Source organism: Chelon labrosus, assembly GCF_963514085.1.
Source record: "Chelon labrosus genome assembly, chromosome: 3".
Classification (NCBI taxonomy): Eukaryota; Metazoa; Chordata; class Actinopteri; order Mugiliformes; family Mugilidae; genus Chelon; species Chelon labrosus.
In genome coordinates this window covers 525,001-541,556 of record NC_140339.1, presented here as the reverse complement: position 1 = coordinate 541,556, position 16,556 = coordinate 525,001, and the positions used below count along the sequence as shown (strand labels likewise).

General features: G+C 49.7%; 2 protein-coding genes across 3 annotated transcripts in view; both read right to left on the bottom strand.

The window, feature by feature from the left end:
* Positions 1-133: 133 nt before the first annotated feature.
* Positions 134-6,056, bottom strand: LOC311486073 (WD repeat-containing protein 88-like; the record flags this gene model as incomplete). Its single annotated transcript, XM_084541831.1, has 11 exons — positions 134-266; positions 400-495; positions 1,083-1,151; positions 1,227-1,309; positions 1,416-1,600; positions 1,833-1,962; positions 2,036-2,174; positions 2,259-2,322; positions 2,401-2,489; positions 5,132-5,242; positions 5,937-6,056. The coding sequence occupies 11 exons, from the start codon at positions 6,054-6,056 to the stop codon at positions 141-143; spliced, it is 1,212 nt and encodes a 403-aa protein (XP_084397957.1). The 3' UTR covers positions 134-140.
* A 197-nt stretch (positions 6,057-6,253) lies between these two features.
* The window catches only part of gpatch1 (G patch domain containing 1), a 22,264-nt gene continuing 11,961 nt past the window's right edge, over positions 6,254-16,556 (bottom strand). For both annotated transcript variants that reach the window (XM_084541428.1, XM_084541427.1), the window contains 9 exons: positions 8,227-8,408; positions 8,016-8,143; positions 7,835-7,920; positions 7,566-7,741; positions 7,193-7,475; positions 7,036-7,116; positions 6,814-6,908; positions 6,470-6,609; positions 6,254-6,374 (listed from right to left, as the gene is read on the bottom strand). In XM_084541428.1, the coding sequence (XP_084397554.1) occupies positions 6,341-6,374; positions 6,470-6,609; positions 6,814-6,908; positions 7,036-7,116; positions 7,193-7,475; positions 7,566-7,741; positions 7,835-7,920; positions 8,016-8,143; positions 8,227-8,408 (1,205 nt within the window). In that variant the 3' untranslated portion in view covers positions 6,254-6,340. The remainder of the gene's footprint in view (positions 6,375-6,469; positions 6,610-6,813; positions 6,909-7,035; positions 7,117-7,192; positions 7,476-7,565; positions 7,742-7,834; positions 7,921-8,015; positions 8,144-8,226; positions 8,409-16,556) is intronic.

Sequence of the window (16,556 nt, the reverse complement as noted above, 5' to 3'; positions counted from 1 at the left end):
CTCATGTCCTCATTGGTCCATCATGTCCTCATTGGTCCATCGTGTCCTCATTGGTCCATCGTGTCCTCATTGGTCCATCATGTCCTCATTCCTTCACTGGAGGCCTCTGACCTCTGACCTCTGACCTCCTGGACAGGAAGTCAGATGAGCGGTGGAGGCTGAGGTCGATATCTGGACGGAGAGTTGAGTCGACAGAAGACGCAGAGAGTCACAGTCTCTGAGGTCTGACGTCTGGGGACAGGAAACGGCTTCACACAGCGTTCACACTGGAGACACATGAATGAATGAATGAATGAATGAAGACACATGAATGAATGAAGACACATGAATGAATGAAGACACATGAATGAATGAATGAATGAATGAATGAAGACACATGAGCACATGAAGGCCTCTGACCTTGACGATGTGACTTCCCGTTCCTTCAGTCGTCTTCTTCATGACGGCTGGGACGTCCTCCATCTTCTCTATGTCCCATAAACGAACCGTCCCGTCCTGCAGGGACAGAGTCAGAGGACACACCACAACACTCTGAATTCCCAGTTGGACAAAGTCTGGACCAGAGACAGTAGAAAGATGTAACAGCTCCTCTACAGTGAAGCCAAAGCAACTAGAGCTCCCCCTGGTGTCTGGCTGTAGTACAGGTCATAAGCTCCTCCCCCTCTATGTTAGTGGGCGGAGCTTGGGCCAAACTAAAACACTAGAATACACGTCACATCATTAATTTTTTAGGTCATTAATATAATGGTGATGAATGTTCAAGTGTTAATTTTAGAAACAGGATGTGACATAATGGTGACCACCGGTTGCCGTGACAACCGCTCTGTAAAGCGGTCAGAGCTTGTACCAGGTGGAGGTAGAGCAGAGCGTAGTGTTGAGTGAGTCTGGAGGAAGAGTGGGCGGGGCATCAATATCAGGCTCCGCCCTCAGACTGCACTGATCAGACTCTGGCTCCAAACTCACAAGATGGCTCCGCCCATAAAATATCTTCACTTTGATTTGTTCAGCTGGTTTTAGTTATTGTGATAAATGGTGACCTCCGTCCTTCAGTGTGTCCTCTAGTCCTGAGACAGACCCGGTACCTTAGAGGAGGACGCCACCACCTTCCTGTCAGCGCTGACTGACACATCCGTCACCCAGTCACTGTGGCCCTGTGACAGGATGAATGAACCACTGATGAATGAAGAGAAACAAACAGTCGGTCTGTCTTCATGATGTTAAATCACCTTCAGGACCAGAGTCTGACACAGTGACGACGTATCCCAGAATGCAACAGTCCTGTCGTAGGAGCCGGACACCAGCAGGGTAGCTGAGGAGAGAACAGCTGAGATGACCCAGACGTAGACAACACACACACACACACACACACGCCCTGCTGCCGCTGCCGCTGCCGCTGCCTTGCTCAGGGGCCTCACCGTCAGCAGAGAAGCTGCAGCAGCTCACGCTGCCTTCATGGCCCCCCGACAGCGTCGTACCGCCCTGGGACCTGAACCCCCCCGTGTGCAGGTCCCACAGCTTCAGTGTTTTATCCCACGATGCCGTGCACAGGAAGTGACCGTTGGCGGTGAAGCAGCAGTCGGAGACCACGTTGCCATGGTTACTGAGTGTGAGGTAGAGGAAGAGGAGGAAGAGGAGGAAGAGGAGGAGTAAAAACTAAAGCCACGTGAACAGGAAGTAAAGTCTCTCCAGACTGAATCAGGTCAGATTAATTAGAGGTCAGGTCCATGTCTGGGTCCATGTCTGGGTCAGGTCCAGGTCAGGTCCAGGTCAGGTCCAGGTCCAGGTCCAGGTCCAGGTCAGGTCCAGGTCCAGGTCCAGGTCAGGTCCAGTACCTGTGGGTGGACAGGGTGCTCCTCTGGTTCCTCAGGTCCCACAGTTTGAGGAGGCGGTCTGCAGACACCGTGGAGACTCTCTGGCTCTGAGGGTCGAAGCGACAGCGAGTGACGGTGGAGCGGTGATGACCTGGAGAAGGAGACGCCACGTCAGCATCTGATTGGACAGGAAGTCTGACCGTTCGGTGTCTGGGGCGTCGTACCGTCGACGGCGTGCAGCATCTGACCGCTGGAGGCGTCGCACACGTAAACGCCATTCTGAGGATCCGAGGCACAAACCAGGAGGCGACCGTCAGAGGAGGAGCAGCAGGAGGTCAGCAGACCGGCCGGCCTCCTCCTCCACTGGAACACATCATCACCATCATCATCATCATCATCATCATCATCAGCTGTGGTGTGTCCTGATGGGAACACTGAAGCAGTTACCAGAGCCTGTCCCGTCTCCAGATCCCAGACCACCATCTTCTTGTCCCAGGACACTGTGACCATCCTGACACACAAACGTTTAAAGGTTATTGGTTAATCTGTTAATCTCATTCATGGATTAATAATCCAACCACTGGTTCACCTGTTGCTGTTTGGGATCACAGCGCACTCACTGATGGTTCTACTGTGGACGCCATCAAAGGTCCTGAGAGGACGCCCACTCTGCACATCCTGGAGGTCAGAGGTCAACAGGAAGAGAGAGGAGAGGACAGGAAGCTCAGTGCATCATGGGACGTCCCCTAGCAGCCTAGACCTATAGCATGGTGGACGTCCCCCAGCAGCCTAGACCTATAGCATGATAGATGCCCCCCAGCAGCCTAGACCTATAACATGATAGACCTCCACCCGGCAGCCTAGACCTATAGCATGATAGATGCCCCCCAGCAGCCTAGACCTATAGCATGATAGATGCCCCCCAGCAGCCTAGACCTATAGCATGATAGATGCCCCCCAGCAGCCTAGACCTATAACATGATGGACGTCCCCCAGCAGCCTAGACCTATAGCATGATGGACCTCCCCCAGCAGCCTAGACCTATAGCATGATAGATGCCCCCCAGCAGCCTAGACCTATAGCATGATAGATGCCCCCCAGCAGCCTAGACCTATAACATGATAGATGCCCCCCAGCAGCGTAGACCTATAACATGATGGACCTCCCCCAGCAGCCTAGACCTATAGCATGATGGACTTCCCCTAGCAGCCTAGACCTATAGCATGATGGACGTCCCCTAGCAGCCTAGACCTATAGCATGGTGGACGTCCCCCAGCAGCCTAGACCTATAGCATGATGGACGTCCCCCAGCAGCCTAGACCTATAGCATGATGGACGTCCCCCAGCAGCCTAGACCTATAGCATGATAGATGCCCCCCAGCAGCCTAGACCTATAGCATGATAGATGCCCCCCAGCAGCCTAGACCTATAGCATGATAGATGCCTCCCAGCAGCCTAGACCTATAGCATGATGGACGTCCCCTAGCAGCCTAGACCTATAGCATGATGGACGTCCCCCAGCAGCCTAGACCTATAGCATGATGGACGTCCCCTAGCAGCCTAGACCTATAGCATGATGGACGTCCCCTAGCAGCCTAGACCTATAACAAGATGGGACGTCCCCCAGCAGCCTAGACCTATAGCATGATGGACGTCCCCCAGCAGCCTAGACCTATAGCATGATGGGACGTCCCCCAGCAGCCTAGACCTATAACATGATGGACCTCCCCCAGCAGCCTAGACCTATAGCATGATGGACCTCCCCCAGCAGCCTAGACCTATAACATGATGGACCTCCCCCAAACCCTAGACCTATAGCATGATGGACGTCCCCCAGCAGCCTAGACCTATAGCATGATGGACGTCCCCCAGCAGCCTAGACCTATAGCATGATGGACGTCCCCTAGCAGCCTAGACCTATAGCATGATGGACGTCCCCTAGCAGCCTAGACCTATAACAAGATGGGACGTCCCCCAGCAGCCTAGACCTATAGCATGATGGACGTCCCCCAGCAGCCTAGACCTATAGCATGATGGGACGTCCCCCAGCAGCCTAGACCTATAACATGATGGACCTCCCCCAGCAGCCTAGACCTATAGCATGATGGACCTCCCCCAGCAGCCTAGACCTATAACATGATGGACCTCCCCCAAACCCTAGACCTATAGCATGATGGACATCCCCCAGCAGCCTAGACCTATAGCATGATGGACGTCCCCCAGCAGCCTAGACCTATAGCATGATGGACGTCCCCCAGCAGCCTAGACCTATAGCATGATGGACGTCCCCTAGCAGCCTAGACCTATAGCATGATGGACGTCCCCTAGCAGCCTAGACCTATAACAAGATGGGACGTCCCCCAGCAGCCTAGACCTATAGCATGATGGACGTCCCCCAGCAGCCTAGACCTATAGCATGATGGGACGTCCCCCAGCAGCCTAGACCTATAACATGATGGACCTCCCCCAGCAGCCTAGACCTATAGCATGATGGACCTCCCCCAGCAGCCTAGACCTATAACAAGATGGGACGTCCCCCAGCAGCCTAGACCTATAGCATGATGGACGTCCCCCAGCAGCCTAGACCTATAGCATGATGGGACGTCCCCCAGCAGCCTAGACCTATAACATGATGGACCTCCCCCAGCAGCCTAGACCTATAGCATGATGGACCTCCCCCAGCAGCCTAGACCTATAACATGATGGACCTCCCCCAAACCCTAGACCTATAGCATGATGGACGTCCCCCAGCAGCCTAGACCTATAGCATGATGGACGTCCCCCAGCAGCCTAGACCTATAGCATGATGGACGTCCCCTAGCAGCCTAGACCTATAGCATGATGGGACGTCCCAAAGCCTAGACCTATAGCATGATGGACGTCCCCTAGCAGCCAAGACCTATAGCATGATGGGACGTCCCCCAGCAGCTTAGACCTATAGCATGATGGACGTCCCCCAGCAGCCAAGACCTATAGCATGATGGGACGTCCCCCAGCAGCCTAGACCTATAGCATGATGGACGTCCCCCAGCAGCCAAGACCTATAGCATGATGGGACGTCCCCCAGCAGCCTAGACCTATAGCATGGTGGACGTCCCCTAGCAGCCTAGACCTATAGCATGATGGGACAGCCTCTAGTTCCTCAGCTCTGAGACAGGAGGAAAGAAGACAGTCCTGTAGTTAAAGGACGTGTCCTGGACTTAAAGGACATGTCCTGGAGTTAAAGGACGTGTCCTGGTCCTGGTCAGATAGTAGAACTGGAGACTAATCTAACTCTGTCCAGAGAAACCAGATGATCAGCTTCAGAGAGGAGAGTTTACCCAGAGGACAGCAGAGACGTCTGAGGAGACACTGAGGACACATCGGTCTGAAAAGCAGAGTTGAACTGAGGTGACGGCGTCACGGTGACAACGCAACACCTTCACTGGAACCTGAACACACAATAACACACAGTAACACACAATAACACACTGTAACACACAGTAACACACAGTAACACACAATAACACACAGTAACACACAATAACACACAGTAACACAGATGATGGATGGAGGCGTCAGAGGACCTGAGGTAAAAATATAAAACGTATCTTGTGTCTCTAAAACTGTTTTTCATGTCGTGGCCTGTTTATGTGTTTTAATGGATTAGTGGGAGACGCTCAGTGTCTTCTTCTCTCCAGTGTCCTCTTCTCTCCAGTGTCCTCTTCTCTCCTGTGTCCTCTTCTCTCCAGTGTCCTCTTCTCTCCAGTGTCCCCTTCTCTCCTGTGTCCTCTTCTCTCCAGTGTCCTCTTCTCTCCTGTGTCCTCTTCTCTCCAGTGTCCTCTTCTCTCCAGTGTCCCCTTCTCTCCAGTGTCCCCTTCTCTCCTGTGGTAGTCTTGTCCAGTGATAAATGAAAGTGTCTCATGTTCTGGACGTTAGTTTCAGTTTAATTATTGTCCTTAGAGTTTAAAGTGTCTGTTAGTTTTTATTCTTCTAGTAAAACACGTTTCTTAAACTAATATTTAATTAAATTTAAACACGAACTAGTTTTTTGTTTCTGCTCTTCAACTTCCCGTGTCAGTGAACGCACCACGACGAGCTAGCATTAGCCACCGAGCTAACCGTTCAATGTCCGTACTTTCTTACCTGAGACTCCACCGTGGCCTCTCCTCCCGCCTCCTCCTCCTCCTCCTCCTCCTCCTCCTCCTCCTCCTCTCCTCCTGGAGGATCCTCCACTGATAAAGGGTCAAACTTTGTCGAAGCCATTTTCCAAACTTTCTTTAGTCAGCTAGCTAAAGGCTAACGGCTAAGACTGTAGCTAGGTGCTAGCGTCAGTAGTTACCATAGCAACGGCCCCACATGAACCGGATGAGGCATTCAGGAGCGGTAGGAGAAACGAGTGTTAAATAAAGTGCTTGTTTATTTGTTCATATCTGTCATTAAATGAATAAAACATCAGCAGCTTCTTGGTAAATCTTTATTAATTAAAATGAGCAGCAGGAGACAGGAGACAGGAGACAGACGTCCTCACGGAGGACACAGCTCCAGCTTCACCAGGACTCGTGGGACCGGATGCTCTTCAGCCTGGAGGCAGAGGACACGGAGACACTCACACTTTACATCCACAACAACAACAGCTGATGAGCAGCTGATGAGCAGCTGATAACGTGACCTCTAACCTCTGCAGCAGCTTGTCTGTGGACACCTGTCCGTCTTCAGCGTCCTCGTCACTGTCCTCTGAGCTGCTGTCTCCTGACTCCTCCTTCTTACTCTTCTTCTGCTGCTTCGCTTTGTGCTTCTGCTTCTTGTGTTTCTTCTTCTGTGGAGGAAAAACAAGCAGAGTCAGAGACAGGAAGTCTTGCTCCTCCTGCTCCTGCTCCTCCTCCTCCTGCTCCTCCTCCTCCTCCTCCTCCTGCTCTTCCTCCTCCTCCTGCTCCTCCTCCTCCTCCTCCTCCTGCTCTTCCTCCTCCTGCTCTTCCTCCTCCTCCTGCTCCTCCCCCTCCTCCCCCTCCTCCTCCTCTACCTTCTTATCCTTCTTGTGTTTGTGCTGCTTCTTGTTCTTGTGTTTCTTCTCTTTGCTCCTCTTCTTGAGTTTCTCCTCCTCGTTGAGGGAGCAGACTGAGGAGGAGAATGAGAGGTGAACGTTAGTCGACAGTGATATACACCAATCAGCCATAACATTATGACCACCGGTCTATCCCGTGGAGGAGAAGAAGTGGGTGTTGGTCTGATGGGAGACACTCACCCAGAGCCGCTGAAGGAGGTGGCAGCTTGGGACCAAACTCCTGGTCCTCCTGTGAGGAGGCCTGACAGGGAGGTGCAGCCGCTGAAGGAACAGAGCAGGAAGATGAAGAGACGCCTGAAGACATTTGACATGTGACTAACTAGAGACGTCAGAGTACCTGTGTGCTGGCTGGAGGAGGCAGAGGAGGTGACAGAGGAGGAGGTGATGTTAAAGAGGTTGACAGGTTGCGACCCGATACTTCCTTGCTCCTCCTTCGTGTCCTTTTTGTCCTCCTCCTCCTCCTCATCGCCACTCTCTCCCTCTGATGAAGAGGAGGACTTCTCATCTGAGGAGCTGGCGAAGATGGCCTTGAACAGATCCATGGGAGGCCTGCTCTCCTCCTCCTCCTCCTCCTCCTCCTCCTCTTCATCTCCTTCTTTCTTCTGGTCTGCTGACCTGGTCTGAGAGGAGAGAACATGGAGGAAGAACTCAGGTTAAATCTTCTCATCATTCAGACTTTTCTCCTCCTCCTCCTCCTCCTCCTCCTCTACCTCTGTCTGACGGCTGCTGCTGATGGAGGGAGGTGAAGTCTGACTCCGTGCAGCACTCAGCAGTTCACTCAGCGGGTCAGTCTCCTCCTTCTCCTCCTTCTCCTCCTTCTTCTCCTTCTTCTTCTCTGAAACGTCCCACCTGGACTTCTTCCCGGTCTCTGGAGGCTTTGGGGGAGCTGAGGAGACGATGGGAGTATATGTTAAAACAACGTAGCTCCGCCCCCAGAGATCAGTGTCTCACCTGTCCTATCAGGTGTGAGTGTAGCTACCTGTCTCTCTGCTCTCCGTCACCGTCAGGAAGTTGAAGACTGAAAACTTGTCTCTCTTGACTTTGGGCAGCCCCACCGTCCCAGACCTGGAGGACCAATCACAGTCAGGTGTGTTACAAGCTGGTCAGAGGTCAGGGGTCAGAGGTCAGAGGTCAGAGGTGTGTGTGTGTGTGTGTGGTACCCGGGGTAAGGGTCGGGCACGTTGAACCTCTTGCAGAGCAGCTTGTCAGGATGCCACTCCCACGTCTCTCTGGTCAGTTTCCCAAACATCTTCATCTTGACGGCGGACTGTTTGTCGTCCACGTCGCCCTGGCAACCAAACAACATCATGAACAACGAGGCGTCTGCCGTTCACGGCGCCGCGTTCCAGCTTAGAGCGTCTAACGTCCTACCTCCTGGTCCCGGCTGACCTCCACCGTGTCCACGTCGTCCTCCTGCCGCTCGGCTCTGGTGAAGCGGGACGACAGCGAGGAGGAGGTGGGTCGGTACAAGATGGAGGCTCGGACGAACTCCTCCCGCTCTCTGCTGCGCTCCCACTCCGTCATCCCCAGGTCCAGACTCTGCTCCAGGGCGCCTGAGGAGACACAGACATGGGTTTCAACGTCAAAGCTGCCGCAAAAATATGAGGAAGAAGAAGAGAAAAGTTTCCTGGAGACAGCGTCAAGGAGAAACATCTTCCAGAGAGGGTTAGGGAGTTTATGGCAGCGTTGGATGACCAGAACATTTCTGGAGTAGAGAACACAAGGTACCAGCTACCCTCTCCACACTACATTAACTTTGACTGAAAGATTTATTGGACTGAATCCAGTCCACTCTAGGAGAAGACAAGGAAGACAAGGACAGACTTTAGGAAGACACAGGAGACCAACTCTAGGAGAAGACAAGGAAGACAAGGACAGACTTTAGGAAGACACAGGAGACCAACTCTAGGAGAAGACAAGGAAGACAAGGACAGACTTTAGAAAGCTACAGGAGACGAACTGTAGGAGAAGACAAGGAAGACAAGGACAGACTTTAGGAAGACACAGGAGACCAACTCTAGGAGAAGACAAGGAGGACAAGGACAGACTTTAGGAAGACACAGGAGACCAACTGTAGGAGAAGACAAGGAAGACAAGGACAGACTTTAGGAAGACACAGGAGACCAACTCTAGGAGAAGACAAGGAGGACAAGGACAGACTTTAGGAAGCTACAGGAGACCAACTCTGGGAGAAGACAAGGAAGACAAGGACAGACTTTAGGAAGACACAGGAGACCAACTGTAGGAGAAAACAAGGAAGACAAGGACAGACTTTAGAAAGCTACAGGAGACGAACTGTAGGAGAAGACAAGGAAGACAAGGACAGACTTTAGAAAGCTACAGGAGACGAACTCTAGGAGAAGACAAGGAAGACAAGGACAGACTTTAGAAAGCTACAGGAGACCAACTCTAGGAGAAGACAAGGAAGACAAGGACAGACTTTAGAAAGCTACAGGAGACCAACTCTAGGAGAAGACAAGGAAGACAAGGACAGACTTTAGGAAGACACAGGAGACCAACTCTAGGAGAAGACAAGGAAGACAAGGACAGACTTTAGGAAGACACAGGAGACCAACTCTAGGAGAAGACAAGGAAGACAAGGAAAGACTTTAGGAAGCTACAGGAGACCAACTCTAGGAGAAGACAAGGAAGACAAGGACAGACTTTAGGAAGACACAGGAGACCAACTCTAGGAGAAGACAAGGAAGACAAGGACAGACTTTAGAAAGCTACAGGAGACCAACTGTAGGAGAAGACAAGGAAGACAAGGACAGACTTTAGAAAGCTACAGGAGACGAACTCTAGGAGAAGACAAGGAAGACAAGGACAGACTTTAGAAAGACACAGGAGACCAACTCTAGGAGAAGACAAGGAAGACAAGGACAGACTTTAGAAAGCTACAGGAGACCAACTGTAGGAGAAGACAAGGAAGACAAGGACAGACTTTAGAAAGCTACAGGAGACCAACTCTAGGAGAAGACAAGGAAGACAAGGACAGACTTTAGGAAGACACAGGAGACCAACTCTAGGAGAAGACAAGGAAGACAAGGACAGACTTTAGGAAGACACAGGAGACCAACTCTAGGAGACGACAAGGAAGACAAGGACAGACTTTAGGAAGCTACAGGAGACGAACTCTAGGAGAAGACAAGGAAGACAAGGACAGACTTTAGGAAGACACAGGAGACCAACTCTAGGAGAAGACAAGGAAGACAAGGACAGACTTTAGGAAGACACAGGAGACCAACTCTAGGAGAAGACAAGGAAGACAAGGACAGACTTTAGGAAGCTACAGGAGACGAACTCTAGGAGAAGACAAGGAAGACAAGGACAGACTTTAGGAAGACACAGGAGACCAACTCTAGGAGAAGACAAGGAAGACAAGGACAGACTTTAGGAAGCTACAGGAGACGAACTCTAGGAGAAGACAAGGAAGACAAGGACAGACTTTAGGAAGACACAGGAGACGAACTCTAGGAGAAGACAAGGAAGACAAGGACAGACTTTAGGAAGACACAGGAGACCAACTCTAGGAGAAGACAAGGAAGACAAGGACAGACTTTAGGAAGACACAGGAGACCAACTCTAGGAGAAGACAAGGAAGACAAGGACAGACTTTAGGAAGCTACAGGAGACCAACTCTAGGAGAAGACAAGGAAGACAAGGACAGACTTTAGGAAGCTACAGGAGACCAACTCTAGGAGAAGACAAGGAAGACAAGGACAGACTTTAGGAAGCTACAGGAGACCAACTCTAGGAGAAGACAAGGAAGACAAGGACAGACTCTAGGAAGCTACAGGAGACCAACTCTAGGAGAAGACAAGGAAGACAAGGACAGACTTTAGGAAGACACAGGAGACCAACTCTAGGAGAAGACAAGGAAGACAAGGACAGACTTTAGGAAGACACAGGAGACCAACTCTAGGAGAAGACAAGGAAGACAAGGACAGACTTTAGGAAGCTACAGGAGACCAACTCTAGTAGAAGACAAGGAAGACAAGGACAGACTTTAGGAAGACACAGGAGACCAACTCTAGGAGAAGACAAGGAAGACAAGGACAGACTTTAGGAAGCTACAGGAGACCAACTCTAGGAGAAGACAGGGAAGACAAGGACAGACTTTAGGAAGCTACAGGAGACCACCTCTAGGAGAAGACAAGGAGGACAAGGACAGACTTTAGGAAGCTACAGGAGACCAACTCTAGGAGAAGACAAGGAAGACAAGGACAGACTTTAGGAAGACACAGGAGACCAACTCTAGGAGAAGACAAGGAAGACAAGGACAGACTTTAGGAAGACACAGGAGACCAACTCTAGGAGAAGACAAGGAGGACAAGGACAGACTTTAGGAAGACACAGGAGACCAACTGTAGGAGAAGACAAGGAAGACAAGGACAGACTTTAGGAAGACACAGGAGACCAACTCTAGGAGAAGACAAGGAGGACAAGGACAGACTTTAGGAAGCTACAGGAGACCAACTCTGGGAGAAGACAAGGAAGACAAGGACAGACTTTAGGAAGACACAGGAGACCAACTGTAGGAGAAGACAAGGAAGACAAGGACAGACTTTAGAAAGCTACAGGAGACGAACTGTAGGAGAAGACAAGGAAGACAAGGACAGACTTTAGAAAGCTACAGGAGACGAACTCTAGGAGAAGACAAGGAAGACAAGGACAGACTTTAGAAAGCTACAGGAGACCAACTCTAGGAGAAGACAAGGAAGACAAGGACAGACTTTAGAAAGCTACAGGAGACCAACTCTAGGAGAAGACAAGGAAGACAAGGACAGACTTTAGGAAGACACAGGAGACCAACTCTAGGAGAAGACAAGGAAGACAAGGACAGACTTTAGGAAGACACAGGAGACCAACTCTAGGAGAAGACAAGGAAGACAAGGACAGACTTTAGGAAGCTACAGGAGACCAACTCTAGGAGAAGACAAGGAAGACAAGGACAGACTTTAGGAAGACACAGGAGACCAACTCTAGGAGAAGACAAGGAAGACAAGGACAGACTTTAGAAAGCTACAGGAGACCAACTGTAGGAGAAGACAAGGAAGACAAGGACAGACTTTAGAAAGCTACAGGAGACGAACTCTAGGAGAAGACAAGGAAGACAAGGACAGACTTTAGAAAGCTACAGGAGACCAACTCTAGGAGAAGACAAGGAAGACAAGGACAGACTTTAGAAAGCTACAGGAGACCAACTGTAGGAGAAGACAAGGAAGACAAGGACAGACTTTAGAAAGCTACAGGAGACCAACTCTAGGAGAAGACAAGGAAGACAAGGACAGACTTTAGAAAGCTACAGGAGACCAACTGTAGGAGAAGACAAGGAAGACAAGGACAGACTTTAGGAAGACACAGGAGACCACCTCTAGGAGAAGACAAGGAAGACAAGGACAGACTTTAGGAAGCTACAGGAGACGAACTCTAGGAGAAGACAAGGAAGACAAGGACAGACTTTAGGAAGACACAGGAGACCAACTCTAGGAGAAGACAAGGAAGACAAGGACAGACTTTAGGAAGACACAGGAGACCAACTCTAGGAGAAGACAAGGAAGACAAGGACAGACTTTAGGAAGCTACAGGAGACGAACTCTAGGAGAAGACAAGGAAGACAAGGACAGACTTTAGGAAGACACAGGAGACCAACTCTAGGAGAAGACAAGGAAGACAAGGACAGACTTTAGGAAGCTACAGGAGACGAACTCTAGGAGAAGACAAGGAAGACAAGGACAGACTTTAGGAAGACACAGGAGACCAATTCTAGGAGAAGACAAGGAAGACAAGGACAGACTTTAGGAAGACACAGGAGACCAACTCTAGGAGAAGACAAGGAAGACAAGGACAGACTTTAGGAAGACACAGGAGACCAACTCTAGGAGAAGACAAGGAAGACAAGGACAGACTTTAGGAAGACACAGGAGACCAACTCTAGGAGAAGACAAGGAAGACAAGGACAGACTTTAGAAAGCTACAGGAGACGAACTGTAGGAGAAGACAAGGAAGACAAGGACAGACTTTAGGAAGACACAGGAGACCAACTCTAGGAGAAGACAAGGAGGACAAGGACAGACTTTAGGAAGACACAGGAGACCAACTGTAGGAGAAGACAAGGAAGACAAGGACAGACTTTAGGAAGACACAGGAGACCAACTCTAGGAGAAGACAAGGAGGACAAGGACAGACTTTAGGAAGCTACAGGAGACCAACTCTGGGAGAAGACAAGGAAGACAAGGACAGACTTTAGGAAGACACAGGAGACCAACTGTAGGAGAAAACAAGGAAGACAAGGACAGACTTTAGAAAGCTACAGGAGACGAACTGTAGGAGAAGACAAGGAAGACAAGGACAGACTTTAGAAAGCTACAGGAGACGAACTCTAGGAGAAGACAAGGAAGACAAGGACAGACTTTAGAAAGCTACAGGAGACCAACTCTAGGAGAAGACAAGGAAGACAAGGACAGACTTTAGAAAGCTACAGGAGACCAACTCTAGGAGAAGACAAGGAAGACAAGGACAGACTTTAGGAAGACACAGGAGACCAACTCTAGGAGAAGACAAGGAAGACAAGGACAGACTTTAGGAAGACACAGGAGACCAACTCTAGGAGAAGACAAGGAAGACAAGGAAAGACTTTAGGAAGCTACAGGAGACCAACTCTAGGAGAAGACAAGGAAGACAAGGACAGACTTTAGGAAGACACAGGAGACCAACTCTAGGAGAAGACAAGGAAGACAAGGACAGACTTTAGAAAGCTACAGGAGACCAACTGTAGGAGAAGACAAGGAAGACAAGGACAGACTTTAGAAAGCTACAGGAGACGAACTCTAGGAGAAGACAAGGAAGACAAGGACAGACTTTAGAAAGACACAGGAGACCAACTCTAGGAGAAGACAAGGAAGACAAGGACAGACTTTAGAAAGCTACAGGAGACCAACTGTAGGAGAAGACAAGGAAGACAAGGACAGACTTTAGGAAGACACAGGAGACCAACTCTAGGAGAAGACAAGGAAGACAAGGACAGACTTTAGGAAGACACAGGAGACCAACTCTAGGAGACGACAAGGAAGACAAGGACAGACTTTAGGAAGCTACAGGAGACGAACTCTAGGAGAAGACAAGGAAGACAAGGACAGACTTTAGGAAGACACAGGAGACCAACTCTAGGAGAAGACAAGGAAGACAAGGACAGACTTTAGGAAGACACAGGAGACCAACTCTAGGAGAAGACAAGGAAGACAAGGACAGACTTTAGGAAGCTACAGGAGACGAACTCTAGGAGAAGACAAGGAAGACAAGGACAGACTTTAGGAAGACACAGGAGACCAACTCTAGGAGAAGACAAGGAAGACAAGGACAGACTTTAGGAAGCTACAGGAGACGAACTCTAGGAGAAGACAAGGAAGACAAGGACAGACTTTAGGAAGACACAGGAGACGAACTCTAGGAGAAGACAAGGAAGACAAGGACAGACTTTAGGAAGACACAGGAGACCAACTCTAGGAGAAGACAAGGAAGACAAGGACAGACTTTAGGAAGACACAGGAGACCAACTCTAGGAGAAGACAAGGAAGACAAGGACAGACTTTAGGAAGCTACAGGAGACCAACTCTAGGAGAAGACAAGGAAGACAAGGACAGACTTTAGGAAGCTACAGGAGACCAACTCTAGGAGAAGACAAGGAAGACAAGGACAGACTTTAGGAAGCTACAGGAGACCAACTCTAGGAGAAGACAAGGAAGACAAGGACAGACTCTAGGAAGCTACAGGAGACCAACTCTAGGAGAAGACAAGGAAGACAAGGACAGACTTTAGGAAGACACAGGAGACCAACTCTAGGAGAAGACAAGGAAGACAAGGACAGACTTTAGGAAGACACAGGAGACCAACTCTAGGAGAAGACAAGGAAGACAAGGACAGACTTTAGGAAGCTACAGGAGACCAACTCTAGTAGAAGACAAGGAAGACAAGGACAGACTTTAGGAAGACACAGGAGACCAACTCTAGGAGAAGACAAGGAAGACAAGGACAGACTTTAGGAAGCTACAGGAGACCAACTCTAGGAGAAGACAGGGAAGACAAGGACAGACTTTAGGAAGCTACAGGAGACCACCTCTAGGAGAAGACAAGGAGGACAAGGACAGACTTTAGGAAGCTACAGGAGACCAACTCTAGGAGAAGACAAGGAAGACAAGGACAGACTTTAGGAAGACACAGGAGACCAACTCTAGGAGAAGACAAGGAAGACAAGGACAGACTTTAGGAAGACACAGGAGACCAACTCTAGGAGAAGACAAGGAGGACAAGGACAGACTTTAGGAAGACACAGGAGACCAACTGTAGGAGAAGACAAGGAAGACAAGGACAGACTTTAGGAAGACACAGGAGACCAACTCTAGGAGAAGACAAGGAGGACAAGGACAGACTTTAGGAAGCTACAGGAGACCAACTCTGGGAGAAGACAAGGAAGACAAGGACAGACTTTAGGAAGACACAGGAGACCAACTGTAGGAGAAGACAAGGAAGACAAGGACAGACTTTAGAAAGCTACAGGAGACGAACTGTAGGAGAAGACAAGGAAGACAAGGACAGACTTTAGAAAGCTACAGGAGACGAACTCTAGGAGAAGACAAGGAAGACAAGGACAGACTTTAGAAAGCTACAGGAGACCAACTCTAGGAGAAGACAAGGAAGACAAGGACAGACTTTAGAAAGCTACAGGAGACCAACTCTAGGAGAAGACAAGGAAGACAAGGACAGACTTTAGGAAGACACAGGAGACCAACTCTAGGAGAAGACAAGGAAGACAAGGACAGACTTTAGGAAGACACAGGAGACCAACTCTAGGAGAAGACAAGGAAGACAAGGACAGACTTTAGGAAGCTACAGGAGACCAACTCTAGGAGAAGACAAGGAAGACAAGGACAGACTTTAGGAAGACACAGGAGACCAACTCTAGGAGAAGACAAGGAAGACAAGGACAGACTTTAGAAAGCTACAGGAGACCAACTGTAGGAGAAGACAAGGAAGACAAGGACAGACTTTAGAAAGCTACAGGAGACGAACTCTAGGAGAAGACAAGGAAGACAAGGACAGACTTTAGAAAGCTACAGGAGACCAACTCTAGGAGAAGACAAGGAAGACAAGGACAGACTTTAGAAAGCTACAGGAGACCAACTGTAGGAGAAGACAAGGAAGACAAGGACAGACTTTAGAAAGCTACAGGAGACCAACTCTAGGAGAAGACAAGGAAGACAAGGACAGACTTTAGAAAGCTACAGGAGACCAACTGTAGGAGAAGACAAGGAAGACAAGGACAGACTTTAGGAAGACACAGGAGACCACCTCTAGGAGAAGACAAGGAAGACAAGGACAGACTTTAGGAAGCTACAGGAGACGAACTCTAGGAGAAGACAAGGAAGACAAGGACAGACTTTAGGAAGACACAGGAGACCAACTCTAGGAGAAGACAAGGAAGACAAGGACAGACTTTAGGAAGACACAGGAGACCAACTCTAGGAGAAGACAAGGAAGACAAGGACAGACTTTAGGAAGCTACAGGAGACGAACTCTAGGAGAAGACAAGGAAGACAAGGACAGACTTTAGGAAGACACAGGAGACCAACTCTAGGAGAAGACAAGGAAGACAAGGACAGACTTTAGGAAGCTACAGGAGACGAACTCTAGGAGAAGAC